At 39.3% G+C, this 16,469-nt stretch overlaps 1 protein-coding gene across 1 annotated transcript; it reads left to right on the forward strand.

Moving 5' to 3' along the window:
- Window positions 1–12,289: 12,289 nt before the first annotated feature.
- Window positions 12,290–13,621, forward strand: LOC127104019 (uncharacterized). Its single transcript, XM_051041242.1, has one exon. The coding sequence runs from the start codon at window positions 12,290–12,292 to the stop codon at window positions 13,619–13,621; it is 1,332 nt and encodes a 443-aa protein (XP_050897199.1).
- The last annotated feature ends 2,848 nt before the right edge of the window (window positions 13,622–16,469 follow it).

A 16,469-nucleotide genomic window follows, 5' to 3' on the forward strand; every position in this document is an offset into this window, starting at 1 on the left:
GTTTTGTGTTGGGTTGAGTATGATTATGATTTTGAGTTGATGTTGCCGTTGCTGAATGTGTGATCTGATTTGGGTGATGAAATGTGTTAAATTACTTAGCATTACATGATATTTTATAATGCTTATTATATCGATTGAGGAACTCACCCTTACAACTATGTTTCAGGTAACGAGCAGTGATTGAGTAGAAGCTAGTGCTTGGAGTCTAGTGTAGTTCCTTAGTGGGTCATGCTCTGGTCTATGTAACATCGGGACGAGATGTTTTACTTTGTTTTCATTTTGGTTGTTGAACAACTTTACATGTAATGTGTTACATGGTTTGCATGATTGATTTGATTTCTATCCGCTGCGAATTGTGCAATGTTTTATTTTGATTAATAAATGAGCATGACAAGTTATTAAGGTGAATGGTGTGAAGTGTCAAGTGTTACACCCTTAAATTGCATATCTACTCTGATTTATATTTTGTTGAATTAATTAATTATTGGGGTATTTTAGAAGGGTGTTACATCATGCTCTGGTATATGTAACATCGGGACGGGATGTTTTACCTTGTTTTCATTTGGTTGTTGAATAATTTTACATGTAATGTGTTACATGGTTTGCATATCCGCTGCGAATTGTGCAATATTTTATTTTGATTATTAAATGAGCATGACAAACTATTTTGGTGAATGGTGTGAAGTGTCAAGTGTGACACCCTGAAATTGCATATCTACTCTGATTTATATTTGTTGTTTTAATTATTATTGGGGTATTTTAGAAGGGTGTTACAACATGCAAGCACCTCGAAGACTTGCACTAAGATCTTGCAAGCCGACCTCTTTTGGCCCACTCTGTGGAAAGATGTCCACATCGCGATCGTCAATTCCGACCGGTGTCAACGCACTGGAAACATATCTAGACGCGACGAAATTCCACTTAAAGGCAGTTTGGAAGTAGAAGTCTTCAATGTTTAGGGAATCGATTTTATGGGACCATTCCCATCTTCTTTTGGTAACAAGTACATCCTCGTTGCGGTCGATTACGTATCAAAATGGATTGAGGCTATAGCCTCTCCAACAAATGACACACGAGTGGTAATTAGACTCTTTAAGCGCATAATCTTACCTAGATTCAGCGTGCCAAGACTTGTCATCAGTGATGATGGCTCCCATTTCATTTCAAAGATTTTTGAAAAGCTATTACTGAAATATGGAGTCCGACACCGTGTAGCAACACCCTATCATCCACAAACGAGTGGGCAAGTAGAGGTCTCGAACCGAGAAATCAAACAAATCTTAGAAAAGACGGTTGCCACCTCTAGGAAAGATTGATCCTCAAAATTACACGAAGCCCTGTGGGCATATAGGACAAATTATAAGACCCCAATAGGAACCACACCTTTTAAGCTAGTTTATGGAAAATCATGTCATTTGTCGGTAGAATTAGAACATAAAGCATATTGGGCCATTAAGACCCTTCGCTACTTTCATAAGATCCTAGCTCACACCTTATTTGGAAAGGAACAGAACATAACCTCCGTGAACATACACAAGCCTGCCATTCGCTACTTTCATAAGATCCTAGCTCACACCTTATTTGGAAAGGAACAGAACATAACCTCCGTGTCCAAAGACGAATTCTTTATAATGTGTTGTGCATCACAGGCCCGACATGTTAACGCCGCTACAATTATGATAGCTAATTTGGATCGTATAACACAGGATAACCATGGACCAATCTTAGTGACCATGATAGCAAATTCCATTGGACTGAAACATCCACTTATCAGACTTATACGACCTATGAACATCCATTTCTGTTTCAACACTGGTATCATTAGGAACCTAGGCCCGGATGTGTTTGAATTTCTAATTAACCGCCAAGTAGTACACCTGTTTACCCTGCCAGACCATAGGACGAGTGTACATGATAGGAACAATTGGCTCTATGATTTGGACGGACCACCAGATGCACCATCTTCTCCTTAAGAGACGCCCCAAATCTACGACCACTATGATACTTTTCTCTCTGACGCTGAATCACACGTCCAAGCTATACCTGATGCACCTCCTACAGATCATGATGCTGCCATCGAAGCTGTCCAGACAGACATCGCCAATATGAGAGGCGAGCTGAGCACTTTGTGCGTGGAATTTCGCGGTTTTATGGATGTAGTGACTGCGAACCTGGATCACATCTACCAACACTTTTACTCGTTCGCTCCTCCTACCAGCAGTCGCCGTAATGGCTAATTTATTTGAATATTACCGATTTACTGATCTTATTTTATTTTATGTTTGGAATTTTATTACTGTTTTACACATTGGGAATTTTTATTTCTTTTTATTCTAGTAGACGAATTATATCATCTTTTCCTGTCTACCTCATTCTTTTATTTTTCTATTTTGCATTTTAATGTCATTTTCCCATATCTTGTTTCTCAGTCCTACTTCTATATATTATGTTGGTTTTCTTCTACCGAATTATATAACCACTATTTAATGTTGGTCAATTAAAATTCACATGGAAAAGATGTGGTCAAAGATAATTCGCAAAAGCTAAGAATCTATAAAGGTTCACACATGGGTGTCATACCCTAATTTTCAACCCTAAGATGCCACCATCATTTGTATCATTTGCATGACATCTAGCATCTTTGCACTACTAACCTATTGAAAATACAAAAAGATTTTCTACTTTGTTTATCTTAAGCTAGGGTTTTACACCAAGAGCTTTCAAAGATTGATCAATCAAGACTTGGCATGAGTTTTAACATTTCAAACTCCTCATCCTTCCCAAGTAATCAAGTGACTTCCATCAATAAGAATCGATTTCAAGATCATTCCATCTCAAGTTCATCAAGCCATAATTCATCTAACACTCAAAATTAGGGTTTTGGTGAAAGTCAATTTAATGTTGGCTCTTTGACCAAAGCATGATTCTATGGCTTGAGGCATGATCCAAGGTATTAAAATGTATACTGATAACCCACTCATACAATTCATATGGCTCAAGAGGTTAGGTTCATAAGCAGATGAAAGTTTGAACACAACTAATGAAAAAGTCAACAAATGCTTAAAGTCAAAGTTTGACTTTTAAGATTTTTGGTCAACAATGGACTTTTCAAGTCAAGGATTATGAAAATATGATCATTGAAGTCATTTGATCAAGAGTAAACAAGAAATTTGAGGTTACTTGCAAAAAGGGCAAGATTTGGTTTTGAAATTTTTTCCAAGTTATGAAAAAATACATGTCCAAGTACCCAACTTCCCAAGACCATAACTTATGATCCAAACCACCATTTTCTTTGCTCCAACGATCATATTAAATACCTTGTTCATACTACAACATTTTCCTAGGTGATAAAACCTCAAAAAATGTACGAATAAGGAGATATGGGGCCATGAAGTGGATGATTCATTTGTTTGTCAAGTGGTAAAACACTTAGTGAAATTTTCAGCATGCTGACCTAGTCAAATGACCAACTTTATGCCAGTTTTTCACCAAGATACCAAATGATTCAAGAAAAGTTATCAACATTAAAGTTGTAGAGAATGGTGTTAGCTTTCCAAAAAGTCCAAGAGCATGAAATTATCATATTTGATCTAGGAGTTTCGAAGAGTTGAAGTTGGCTCTCCAAATCTGAATTTTTGGTCATTTTCATGACAAATTCATCATGTAACCTTGAGCCAAAGCTACATGATCTTGCTTTACAAGCTATCTTGCTTCTAAGTCTTACCTTAATCAAAAGATTACACAAACATTTGATGCATTACACAAGGGATTGAGCCATTGACCAAGTCTTGATGCCATATTTGGAAGGTTTTGCAAAAAACTTAATAACCATTTTGATAAAGGCCAACTTTTCCAACCACTCTTGCATTGAGCTTCTAACTTGTTTCTTCTGATCACACTTAACCTCTAAACTAGAAGCAACATCCTAAAAGTACCTCTAAGCTCCTTCTTTCACTCCACCTTTTCATCACGATCCATTATTTTTTTTGTGCAAAATGAAACCAAGTCACCAAACTAGGATTCCAATTGAACCAAGATTAATTTCTGCAAGTTACATAAACCATATGGAGCCCCTATAAATAGAGAGACAAACCTCATAACTCAATACACCAGAATTGGCACAAAAACTCCATTGTAGCAAATTCTCCAAACCTCAAACTTCCAAATTCCATTGTGCTTGTGTTTTCTCCAAACCAACACTTCAAACAACTTCTAAACATCCATTAGAAGTTGTCCAAACACTTGAACAATTTCTGTAACAACCCTACCATCATCTCCCAAATCAAATTTTCATAACTTGCAACTTGATTTGAAAAGGAAGAACCAAGCACTCTCAGCTCAAGCCAGACATTCAAACACCTTGTTAATACCTTAGGATTGGCATTAATTTTGTAAAACAAATAATGTAATCATCTCTGTTGTTTTAATATGTTGGGTTGAAGAAGTTCAACATCTGGACCAACATGTCATGTACGATGTCACGACATCATGCCTGTGACATCGCACATGTGTAGAAAACTGAATTAATTAATTCAGTATATATTCCAGGATTAGTAAGGATATTTGGTGAATATCCTAACTCCCATGTGGAGGTCTTAAAGACTCAATCAGAATATATATAGGCTAAAAATAAGGAGATATATATGGAGAGATTCTAGGATTGAAGACCTTGGTTGTAGCAGAAATTTTCTGCTGTATTTGTAACAGCAAAGAACAAGTTTGCTGTGATTTCTGAAGGCCCAAATCCAGTTGGGTGATTAGGTTATAAATAGCACATTGTAACCTAGTTTTTGTAAGCCTCTTAGAATGAATTTTTAGGGGTGTGTGTGAGGTATACCTCCCAATCTGTGGGAAGGTTACCATGTGTTTCTCAGTGGTCAAAGCTGAGAGTATTTGTAACTCAAAGCCTGTAGGCAAGAGTGATTATGTTCTTGAATGAAGCTGTGAAGCAAGTTCAAGGTGTGTTAACATTACATTGTATTTGTACTGATAGGAATGGAAACTGGAGGTTTCTATCTAGGAGTTCCTAGGTATAGATTGCATTGGGTAGGGATTAAGTGAAGGGTTGTAAACGGGGGAGTTTAACTCTGAATTAATACTGCTGATAGTGGATCTTCTTCCTGGCTTGGTATGCCCCCAGACGTAGGTCGTGTTGGACTGAACTGGGTTAACAATTTCCTGTGTTTGTTTTCCTTCTGTATGTTATAATCCTTCTGCCATAACACAACTGGTATTCCAGTCTGCTTGTCAAGATGATAACAGACCCGGTACATAGCCTTTCGTTGAATGTCAATCAGAATGTCTTGACATTCATCATTGACAGCATATACTGAATAATAGGCAAGTTGGCTTCTATGCTTCAGTTCAGTATATATTTAAGTCTAGTTTTCAAGTGGAAAACAGACCTGGCCAAAGGATCATTGTGAAACTGTCAAACTGGATGTCTAGACAGTTGTTCATGTATGCTGATACTGAATTAGAGACTGGTTGGTCTTTTATAGTACAACAAATTTAGCATAGTCTGGTCTGTTTAGGAACATAACAGAATCAACATGCTGTATATGTTCTGACTGTCAAATTGAATGTTGTGACATTCATTCCTGACAGCATGTGCTAAAGTGTAGGATGATTAGTTTTTCTGTTACAGCATTTTTCTCAGGCTATTCTTTAGGAATCCAACAGCTGAGCTAAAATCCAGGAAACCAACTACTACCCTACAATTAATGAACCTAACAAAAGGCCTATTTGTTAGCAATCTAATAAGTGGTAATTAGATTAATGTATTCAACCTTATTTCAGGAAATACAAGTAAAAGGCAAACATACTGGACGAATGTAACAGATGATGTCCAAACCAATACTAAGACATCATGCTGATAACTGTGTAGGAAAACAACAGAAGTGAGTACTCTGATTGATCTCTGCTGAGTTTGTATATCAGATGCACAGGACAGGGGTTCCTTCCCTCTAGGGTGACATAGAAGGAGATGTTGTGACATCTGTGAAAGAGTGCGTCAGTACAGGGTTTTTAATGTGTTAACTGTCTTGCTGTATTAGCTACAATGTTGGATCAGATGTCATGACTTGGAGTAGAACATCTGAATTCTGACTACGCCAGAATTACAAATGGTATCAGAGCAGGCATCCTGTCTGTTTCTGGGTGAGATCCATGGGTGATACTTTCTGGTATCTTGCAAGGAGTTATGTTAGTACTGATGCTGGAACCTGTGAAAGGCTCTGTGTTTTTCCCTGAATGGTCCCTTGAAGTAGGTGGATGGACTGTTCATGACGGGAATGGTGTGTACCTGGCTCTGGAGGTTGGCAATTGACCTTTGTGTGGAACAGCTGTGCCAGTATTGAATCACATTCAAACTTGGTATGGTCTTGGAGGCTGATCTGGTGAAGTGCATGTTCATAGGTTGAGGTGTATTATGATTTCCGCTGCATAATACCTGGCAAAACTCAAACTCTGATGTAGTTCCCCCCCATGTGGATGAAAGGCTGCTGAAGACGTCAAAGATACTTAAGTCTCATCAAGTCCACTCTTCTTGGTAAGAATCACCTGATCACTGATTCTTGTACTCTCCTGGGTAATGTATATGAAGACCTTGAAGACTTTCAAGGAGGACCTGCTTCAAGGAGGTTAAACTAATGTTCTATGTGATGTTAGAACATGTTGTTCAACAAGTATGCAACTACTGGTTGAAGAGCAGATGTTTTTAGGAGTCAAACAAAGGAATACCTTGGTTTGAAACCTACTCCTGACCTGGAAGAGGAGACATCTGTGTGTGCTAAGTTGACAAGGGTAGGGTCAACTGTGTGTGTGCTCAAGAAGGTCACTTTTAGAAGTCTAATCTCTAGAAGTGGAGCTGGTTGAGATGTGACACTGTGCAATCCCCGCGGTGTGCCTTATTCTTGTAGATTAATCAGAGTTGGATAGTTGTTTCCTGAAGTACTATGGTGTACTGGAAGACAAGTCCCCTGGATGATAGAAGTCAATAATAGGGTAACCTGACTGCTATTCCATTTAAGAGGATTGGGACCATGAATCTTGTTATTCAAACACCACGATCAGAAGTGGCAGTTCTTTCAAGGAGTGAGAATATGAAGATTCAGAGGTTGGTTGAGGTAGTATGCTCTGGCAATGCATATCTACTATGGACTGGTGTTGTTGTCTTTCACTAGTACTTATGGTCAGCTGAAGTCTGATTGGTGTGATTGGAGTATGTCTAGGTATAACTCATAGAGTTAGGTTCCACTGGTAGGGATGGTGTATGTCATGTTGAGACATGTCTGTACAATGCATGGATATTGGTGTGGAGTTTCCATGATTGTTAATTTGAGGGGGAGTTTTGGTTCACCTCCTCACATTTGGTCAGCCTAGGGTCTGGTTGGCTGTTGACCTGTGTCACATGGGTTCTGGTGGTGGTGTGACACATGTGCAAGGAAGAATTCATCTCTCTCATTCCTAAGGGTGAATTTAATCTGAGAAGATTTTCAACTCTGTTGAAGTGCTTGCAAGCAGAAGATGTTGACACTAGAAGAGTATTTTCAAAGTAATCTTATGGCGGAAGTATCTGAAAGGAATATTGGGAAAGGATTTAAGATCAATGTCAACTTGTGTCAAGTACAAGTATGTAATTGATTATCCTTGGAGCTCAAGATAACTGATGTTCTTAAAGATGTTGGAACATCTCTTCTTCAAGACCCTGTGCAGAATCACAGGAAGGATAGTACATGGGTTTATGATCTATCTCTTTGGTGGCAGCAAAAGCATATGATCTCTGAAAAGGTTTCCTGGCAAGAAACATATTCAGCCTTGGTATGTACAAGAAGAAGAAGACATCATAGTCTTGATGGTGGTTACTTGGATCAGTTTATTCCTAATCTGGGTAAGGAAGTGCATTAGCTTATGCACACTGTGGAGTCAAGAACAAGTGGCAGCAGTCTTGACATCATGGAAACAGCCTTGCTTTAGGATGTGGAATCCTTGGTATAGCTGAAGGGTGAGTTTCTAACTGGTCCTTCTGAAGACTCATGCATCAGAGTGTCTGATGTCTTTGGAGAAGAAGCAGGGATTCATCAAGGTGTGAGCTTGGATGACTTAACTGCAAACCTGCAGGATGGAGGTTGTTTACTCAAACTTGGTTCCACAATCAAGTCTATGAGAACATTGAACTCTTGTTTTGTGAAGGGAGGAAGTTCTTTCAAGTGGCAGAAGAAGGAGCTGAATTCAACAGCTAGATGTCAAAACACAATGTTGTGACATTTGGTTCAACATCAGATTCTTAGTTGGTGAAGTGACACATCAACTTGAGATAGAAGGGTCTACAGGGTTGTAGATTGGATACTTCAAAAAGGTCGTTCTCGTTGCAGTTCTTTGGAGTTGCTGGATAGAAAGGATGTTACATGTTCATGTCTTAGAAAATCTAAGTTTTTTTCAACATGTAGCTTGAAGTTCAAGTCTCACTTGGGAGGTCAGAATATCTTTGGGAGAGGTCTGATAAACGTGGAGAGGTCAAAGAATGGCATTTGACTTTTTCATATGAGGATTCATGAAGGAGGTAATCAACCAGTGGCATTTGGTCTATCTCAGAAGTGAGTTCGAAGAATCAAGATAATCCACATATGGCAGCTGATTATTCTTGAGGAAAGTCTGAGACAAATTACTTTTGAGCAGAAAAGTAGTAAGTTGAAGACAAAAGGAGGTGTTTTCTATTCATCTCTTGGAGTTTGTGGCAGGAGTTCTGAGCTATCTATGGAAGATTATCTCTTGTAATGGGATGAAAATGTATATGTCCCAATTTATGTCTGGGTTCTTCTTGATCAAGCTGGTGACTCAGTGATATCTGAAGACTATCAGATGGTGTTCCTTGTTATGTTGCGAAGGATGTCCCAGCTGATGTTAGAACATCTTGTGAAGGGGTCTTCTGTTCTAGTTAGAAGAGAGAGTGACACAGAGTGTGGATGTGGTCAGCCAAGAGGGTTGAACAGAGGGGGTACTCTTGAAGACATGAAGATGCGTCTTATGTTTTCCATTCATCAAGTGGTCTGGATTCTCTTTGAATCAGGTAGTATGTGAAGGTACAACTTTGGGGTGTTAGATATGCTCATGTGTGACCTCCAAGTTTCAAGAGGAGAGCAGGTTGTCCATGACAGGGGGAGTTTTGTCATCAAGCTTGTGGTCTACATATTCTCAGATAACTAGGTATGGCACCTTGTCAGTTATCAGGATGCTGTGATGTATGTCAAGGCTGAGTGAGCAGAAGAATGTCTGACCGGATGTCATGACATTGCCCTGGACAATGCTGTCAATTCCTTCTGAATCTTAAAGTCATTAGGAACTATAAGGGTGATGTGTCTAATTCTGATAAATCAGAATAAGCCTGATGGCTACAGCTGTGTGGTACAGGGGGAGTAACCATCTGCTGAAGTGTGGGAATTTGGCTGTAACAGTGCTAGATGTCAAGTCTCTATTGGAGGTATGACAGGGGTCTTGGGAAATGTTGAATACTGGCAGAATGCAGGAAAAAGCCACATGGAATGTTAAGACATCGCGTGCAACGTGTCTGACTGCATATATGGAATAGTCTCCATGCACTGGAACTGCTGTTTTGGAAAAGAAACAGTCAAGAGCTATAAAAGGTATTCAAAGATAGTCTGAGATTTTGTTGGTGATTCTCTGACTGTTTCTCAGCAAAAATTAATGAATCTTGACCAAGCATTTATTCCTACCGTTAATTCCTAAGCACGGGCTGGACTATTTAAAGGATGTAATAGCCCTCTTCTTCTCACAAGAGAAACACTCCATTCCCTCAGAATCATGGGGTATGTTAAGGTTTGGGCAAGCTGCGCCTGGATCTGGTTTTGTGAGGGGTGCCTTTACAAATGTTTAGCTAAAAAGGGGGAGAGAAATACAGTCCTGGGGTTGAGAATGTACCAGAAGCAAGCTAACTGTGGTAGCAAACAGAAGTTGGTGTCAGGCACAAAATCCACCAACTGGGTATATCACTTGTGTCTTGTGATCTGAGTTAAGAGGACAGTTGTGTCTTGTGATCTGAGTTACATTATCTATGTACTCAGCATTACATATTCTTCCGGAAGCTCTCCTGTTGAGGGAAAGGGTTCTGGTACAACTGATTCGTGTTCCTCTACTTCCTCATGTACACCAACCTTGGTGTTTGTGGTGGTGGAGTCAATGACAGAGATGAAGAGCATACCCATAATGGGATGTTTTGTCCAGTGTAATGTTTATTTGTTTTAGCTAAAATTTGCCAAAGGGGGAGATTGTTAATACCTTAGGATTGGCATTAATTTTGTAAAACAAATAATGTAATCATCTCTGTTGTTTTAATATGTTGGGTTGAAGAAGTTCAACATCTGGACCAACATGTCATGTACGATGTCACGACATCATGCCTGTGACATCGCACATGTGTAGAAAACTGAATTAATTAATTCAGTATATATTCTGGGATTAGTAAGGATATTTGGTGAATATCCTAACTCCCATGTGGAGGTCTTAAAGACTCAATCAGAATATATATAGGCTCAAAATAAGGAGATATATATGGAGAGATTCTAGGATTGAAGACCTTGGTTGTAGCAGAAATTTTCTGCTGTATTTGTAACAGCAAAGAACAAGTTTGCTGTGATTTCTGAAGGCCCAAATCCAGTTGGGTGATTAGGTTATAAATAGCATATTGTAACCTAGTTTTTGTAAGCCTCTTAGAATGAATTTTTAGGGGTGTGTGTGAGGTAAACCTCCCAATATGTGGGAAGGTTACCATGTGTTTCTCAGTGGTCAAAGCTGAGAGTATTTGTAACTCAAAGCCTGTAGGCAAGAGTGATTATGTTCTTGAATGAAGCTGTGAAGCAAGTTCAAGGTGTGTTAACATTACATTGTATTTGTACTGATAGGAATGGAAACTGGAGGTTTCTATCTAGGAGTTCCTAGGTATAGATTGCATTGGGTAGGGATTAAGTGAAGGGTTGTAAACGGGGGAGTTTAACTCTGATTTAATACTGCTGATAGTGGATCTTCTTCCTGGCTTGGTATGCCCCCAGACGTAGGTCGTGTTGGACTGAACTGGGTTAACAATTTCCTGTGTTTGTTTTCCTTCTGTATGTTATAATCCTTCTGCCATAACACAGCTGGTATTCCAGTCTGCTTGTCAAGATGATAACAGACCTGGTACATAGCCTTCCATTGAATGTCAATCAGAATGTCTTGACATTCATCATTAACAACATATACTGAATAATAGGCAAGTTGGCTTCTATGCTTCAGTTCAGTATATATTTAAGTCTGGTTTTCAAGTGGAAAACAAACCTGGCCAAAGGATCATTGTGAAACTGTCAAACTGGATGTCTAGACAGTTGTTCATGTATGCTGATACTGAATTAGAGACTGGTTGGTCTTTTACAGTACAGCAAATTTAGCATAGTCTGGTCTGTTTAGGAACATAACAGAATCAGCATACTGTATATGTTCTGACTGTCAAACTGAATGTTGTGACATTCATTCCTGACAGCATGTGCTAAAGTGTAGGATGATTAGTTTTTCTGTTACATCATTTTTCTCAGGCTATTCTTTAGGAATCCAACAGCTGAGCTAAAATCCAGGAAACCAACTACTACCCTACAATTAATGAACCTAACAAAAGGCCTATTTGTTAGCAATCTAATAAGTGGTAATTAGATTAATGTATTCAACCTTATTTCAGGAAATACAAGTAAAAGGCAAACATACTGGACGAATGTAACAGATAATATGTCCAAACCAATACTAAGACATCATGCTGATAACTGTGTAGGAAAACAACAGAAGTGAGTACTCTGATTGATCTCTGCTGAGTTTGTATATCAGATGCACAGGACTAGGGGTTCCTTCCCTCTAGGGTGACATAGAAGGAGATGTCGTGACATCTGTGAAATAGTGCGTCAGTACAGGGTTTTTAATGTGTTAACTGTCTTGCTGTGTTAGCTACAATGTTGGATCAGATGTCATGACTTGGAGTAGAACATCTGAATTCTGACTACGCCAGAATTACACACCTTCCAAAAGATGGATCTATGACTCTGGGGACCACTTTAGAACCTTATTCTACAGGTACAAAATAAACCTATTAGTTCATACATTGTGGGATGGTTAGACCCTTGGCCCCATGCTTAATCTCAAAACCCTAAACCTGTATTTTTGAAACATTCATTCATGCATCCATAAAAAACCTTTTTGCATAAAAACCAAGAAACTCAATAGTTTTCTTTTGCAAATATCAATAGGTAAAATGGAACTGGGAAGGAGGAATACCAAGAAATACACTTTCAAATGTCCTGACTTAACAGAGTTGAAGAAGCTTGGTTCTATGATAGTTAGTCTAGAGGATTTCAGAGCTCATTATGGAAGAATTATGGGTATCTTGAAGACCAAGGTTGAAGATGGTGTTCTCAACATACTGGTACAGTTTTATGATCCACTCTACCATTGCTTCACATTTCCAGACTACCAGTGTATGCCTACTCTAGAAGAATACTCTTATTGGTTTGGTTTGCCAGTCTCTGACAAATTACCATTTAGTGGTTCAGAGAAGACCCCTACATCAGCAGCTATTGCAGAAGCACTTCACCTAGAAACGTCTGTTGTGAAGGACAACTTCACTAAAAAAGGAGGGATTCTAGGTGTAACCTCTAGATTCCTGTTGGAGAAAGGCTTTATCTTTGCAGAAGCAGATAGTAGAGATGCCTTTGAAGCCATTTTTGCTCTACTCATTTATGGAATTGTACTCTTCCCAAACATTGAAGACTTCGTGGATGTTAATGCTATACGAATCTTCTTAATTGGTAACCGAGTACCCATATTACTTGGAGATACCTACCATCCTATCCATCACAGGACTAAGAAAGGTGGTGGAACCATTCTTTGTTGTGCACCTCTCCTATATAAGTGGTTTATTTCTCACTTGCCCAGATCCAGGCTCTTCAGGGAGAATCCGCAGAAGCTCAGTTGGTCTCAGAGGTTCATGTCCATTGATCAAGGGAGTATACATTGGTATGACCCCTCCTATGATGTTGGAGTAATTATTGACAATTATGGTAAATTTCCTAACGTAGCTCTCATTGGTGTACATGGGGGAATTAAATACAACCCCATCCTTTCCAAACGCCAGTTAGGATATCCTATGGCAGATAAACCCGACAACCTTCTGTTGTCAGGTTTCTTTTACCTCAACGAAGAAGAGAGTTCCAGTTTGAAGGATAGAATCATACATGCTTGGCGCAACATTCACAGAAAAGGAAAAGACCGATTAGGAAGAAAGAATTGTGTTGCTTTTGAGCCCTACACCCGATGGGTTTGTGCTAGAGCCAATGAACTTAAGATGCCATATGCTCTTGAGAAACCCTCATTTCCTTATGCTATAACATCATCATCCACCATTCCTATTGAGAATACGGAAGAGTTTCAAGAAATTTTGGATAGGTTGAAATTGGAAAGAGACACTTGGGAAGGCAAGTACCATGTCTTGAATGATAAGAAGATGAAGATGCAACAGCAGCTAAAGGAGAAGGATGATTTGATTGAGATTTTGGAACAACAAGCTGTGAAGAAACAGGAGGAATAAGAAGGTTTACTTCTCTCTAAAGTCCAGCCTTTTCATGAATACTCCAACATATCTCCCACCTCAGGTGCTTGGAAGGGAATCATCGACAAGCTTATGATCGAGAATGCTCAGCTAAAGAGGCAGAAAAGGAAGCATCAGCCAGCAGCAGGACCTTCTACATATGAGATTCCTTAGGAATCATAGACTTAGCTGTTTTCCTCTTGTATTGTTTAGGATCGTTGAAATTGTATTTCATCCTTTGTAATCCCTCAATTGTTTAATAAAAAGAGGTTTTTGTTCAGCTTATACCAAATTTTATCTCTATAATATTTGCATTAAATTATTGAGTTTCTTAAAAATTCAAACTCATATTTTGCATATGCATATTATGCATCATTCAAGCACAAGTTCCTGCAATTCAAGAAACTTACACGTGTCTTCTCCCTCCAATAGTCAAACTGAATCACCAGTACAATACTCGAGCCAGTCGCCGGAGAAGGATGAGTCAACTTGAACAAGAAAACCAAGAGCTCAGGGAGGAAGTAATCACCTTGAAAGACAGTTTGGAAAGGCTTACTGCTATGATGGACACTTTGGTGGTTGCTCAGAATCATTCATCGAACAATTCTCAAGATCCATTGCAACAAACAACAATCTCTGAGAACGTCTCGATGCCCATTCCAGTGGAGGCCGTCAACGATCAACAATATCACATGCCACCTGGTTTCCCTTGGGGAATGCCTCACGGTTATATGCCAACAGGATACCGCCCTCAAAATGTTGAAGCTCCAGTAGTGACTGCTGTGATGTCTGTACCTCCTCCTATAGTGCATACAACTCCTTATAATGAAGAAAACATTTTTCACGTTGCTCCAAGTGAAGTTGTGGGAGTATATGAAAGGTTAGAGGGATTTCAAGATCAGTTCTTAGAAATGAAAAGGGAAATCAACGCTCTTTGAGGTAAGGATCTTTTTGGCAAGACGGCTTCTGAACTTTGCTTGGTTCCTAATGTTCAAATTCTGCCTAAATTCAAAGTACCAAACTTCGAGAAATACAAAGGAAATTCATGTCCTCAAAGTCATTTGGTTATGTATGCTAGGAAGATGTCCACTCAGACTGACAACCATCAGCTTCTGATCCACTACTTTCAAGACAGTTTAACTGGTGCCGCTTTTAAGTGGTACATGGGCTTGGACGGTGCAAAGATTCGTACTTTCAACGACCTTGGTGAAGCTTTTGTTCGTCAATACAAATATAATGTAGATATGGCTCCAGACAAAGATCAACTCCGGGCCATGTCTCAGAAAGACAAAGAGAGTTTCAAGGAATATGCTCAAAGGTGGCGTGAAATTGCTGCACAAATTTTCCCTCCACTTGAAGAGAAAGAGATGATTAAAATCTTTTTGAAAACTCTAAGTTCATTCTACTATGACCGCATGATCGTCAGTGCACCCAGTGATTTCACCGAGATGGTAAACATGGGCATGCGACTTGAGGAAGCAGTCCGAGAGGGACGTTTGACTAAGGAAGTCGAAGCTTCTAGTCATGTTAAGAAATTCGCCAATAATTTATCCAAAAAGAAAGAATCAGATGTTAGTGTCGTTTCATATGGCAGACAAAGAAGAAAGTATCAACATGTGGCAGCCATTTCACCAATCATTAGTCCATCAATGGTAGCGCTAATTTATCAGCCACAGTTCTCGCATCAACATCAATAACATTATCTTCAACAACATCAGCAACAACAACATCAGCAACAACAACATGTTCAGCAATAACCACCAAATCAACAACATCAACAACCTCCACAACAGGCTCGCTCTCAATTCAACAATCAAAATCGTATTAAAAAAAGGCCACAGTTTGATCCTATCCCAATGTCCTATGCATAATTTTTTCCTGCACTGCTAGCTAAAAATCATGTCTAGACAAGGTCTCCACCACCTGTACCAAAGGACCTTCCCTATTGGTACAAGGCATATCAATTTTGTGCTTACCATCAAGGGGAACCAGGACATAGCATTGAAAACTATTTTGGTCTAAAGTCAGATGTTTAGAGGCTTGTCAAGAGTGGTATCCTTTCATTTAAGGACGTAAACCCTAATGTTCAAGTTAATCCTCTACCGCAACATGGTTCAGCCTCAGTTAATATGGTATATGGTTTCTCGGGCCGTTTCCGAATCTATGATGTACGATTATTGGGAGAGAACTTAGTAAAGAAACACGCCAGATATATCAAGAATGGTTTTGTGTCTCCATATAACTACACCTCTTGTAGGGTTTGTTCTAGGAACTCTCAAGGATGCCTAACTATTGTAACGGATCTCCAGGATCAAATGGACCAAGGTTACATTGAAGCTTACCGAGACAGAGATTATAATCAAGTCAATATGATCAATAGTGACAACGAAATGAATGTCATAGTTCCTCAGTTCAACGACTCCGAGCCTATACATATTACTTATGACAGTCGGAAGACTTCTGTGACTCCTCTGGTCATTAACTTACCGGGCCCAGTTCCCTACCAATCTGATAAAAATGTTCCTTACAAGTACAATGCTACAATGACTGAGAATGGAAAGGATGTTCCTCTACCCTCCATTGTTAACGTCGTTGATGTAAGCAGAGTCACAAGGAGTTGACGTATATTTGCAAAAAGGACCGAGGATGTCGCAGCAGGAAAGCAGGCTCATGTTGAGGTCCCTTTTGAACCGGTTGGCCAATCCGATAACATGAATCCGAAAAGTGATGATGATGAGGTGTTGAAGCTCATCAGGAAAAGTGAATACAACGTGGTGGAACAATTACTGCATACACCTTCTAAGATATCTGTGTTATCTTTGTTGATGAACTCTGAGGCTCACCGTGA

Source organism: Lathyrus oleraceus, chromosome 7 (genome assembly GCF_024323335.1).
Source record: "Lathyrus oleraceus cultivar Zhongwan6 chromosome 7, CAAS_Psat_ZW6_1.0, whole genome shotgun sequence".
NCBI classification, from domain to species: domain Eukaryota; kingdom Viridiplantae; phylum Streptophyta; class Magnoliopsida; order Fabales; family Fabaceae; genus Lathyrus; species Lathyrus oleraceus.

Bases quoted from the DNA above. Each gene is read 5' to 3' on its own strand.
- LOC127104019 (XM_051041242.1), top strand. From the start codon at position 12,290: ATGGAACTGGGAAGGAGGAATACCAAGAAATACACTTTCAAATGTCCT.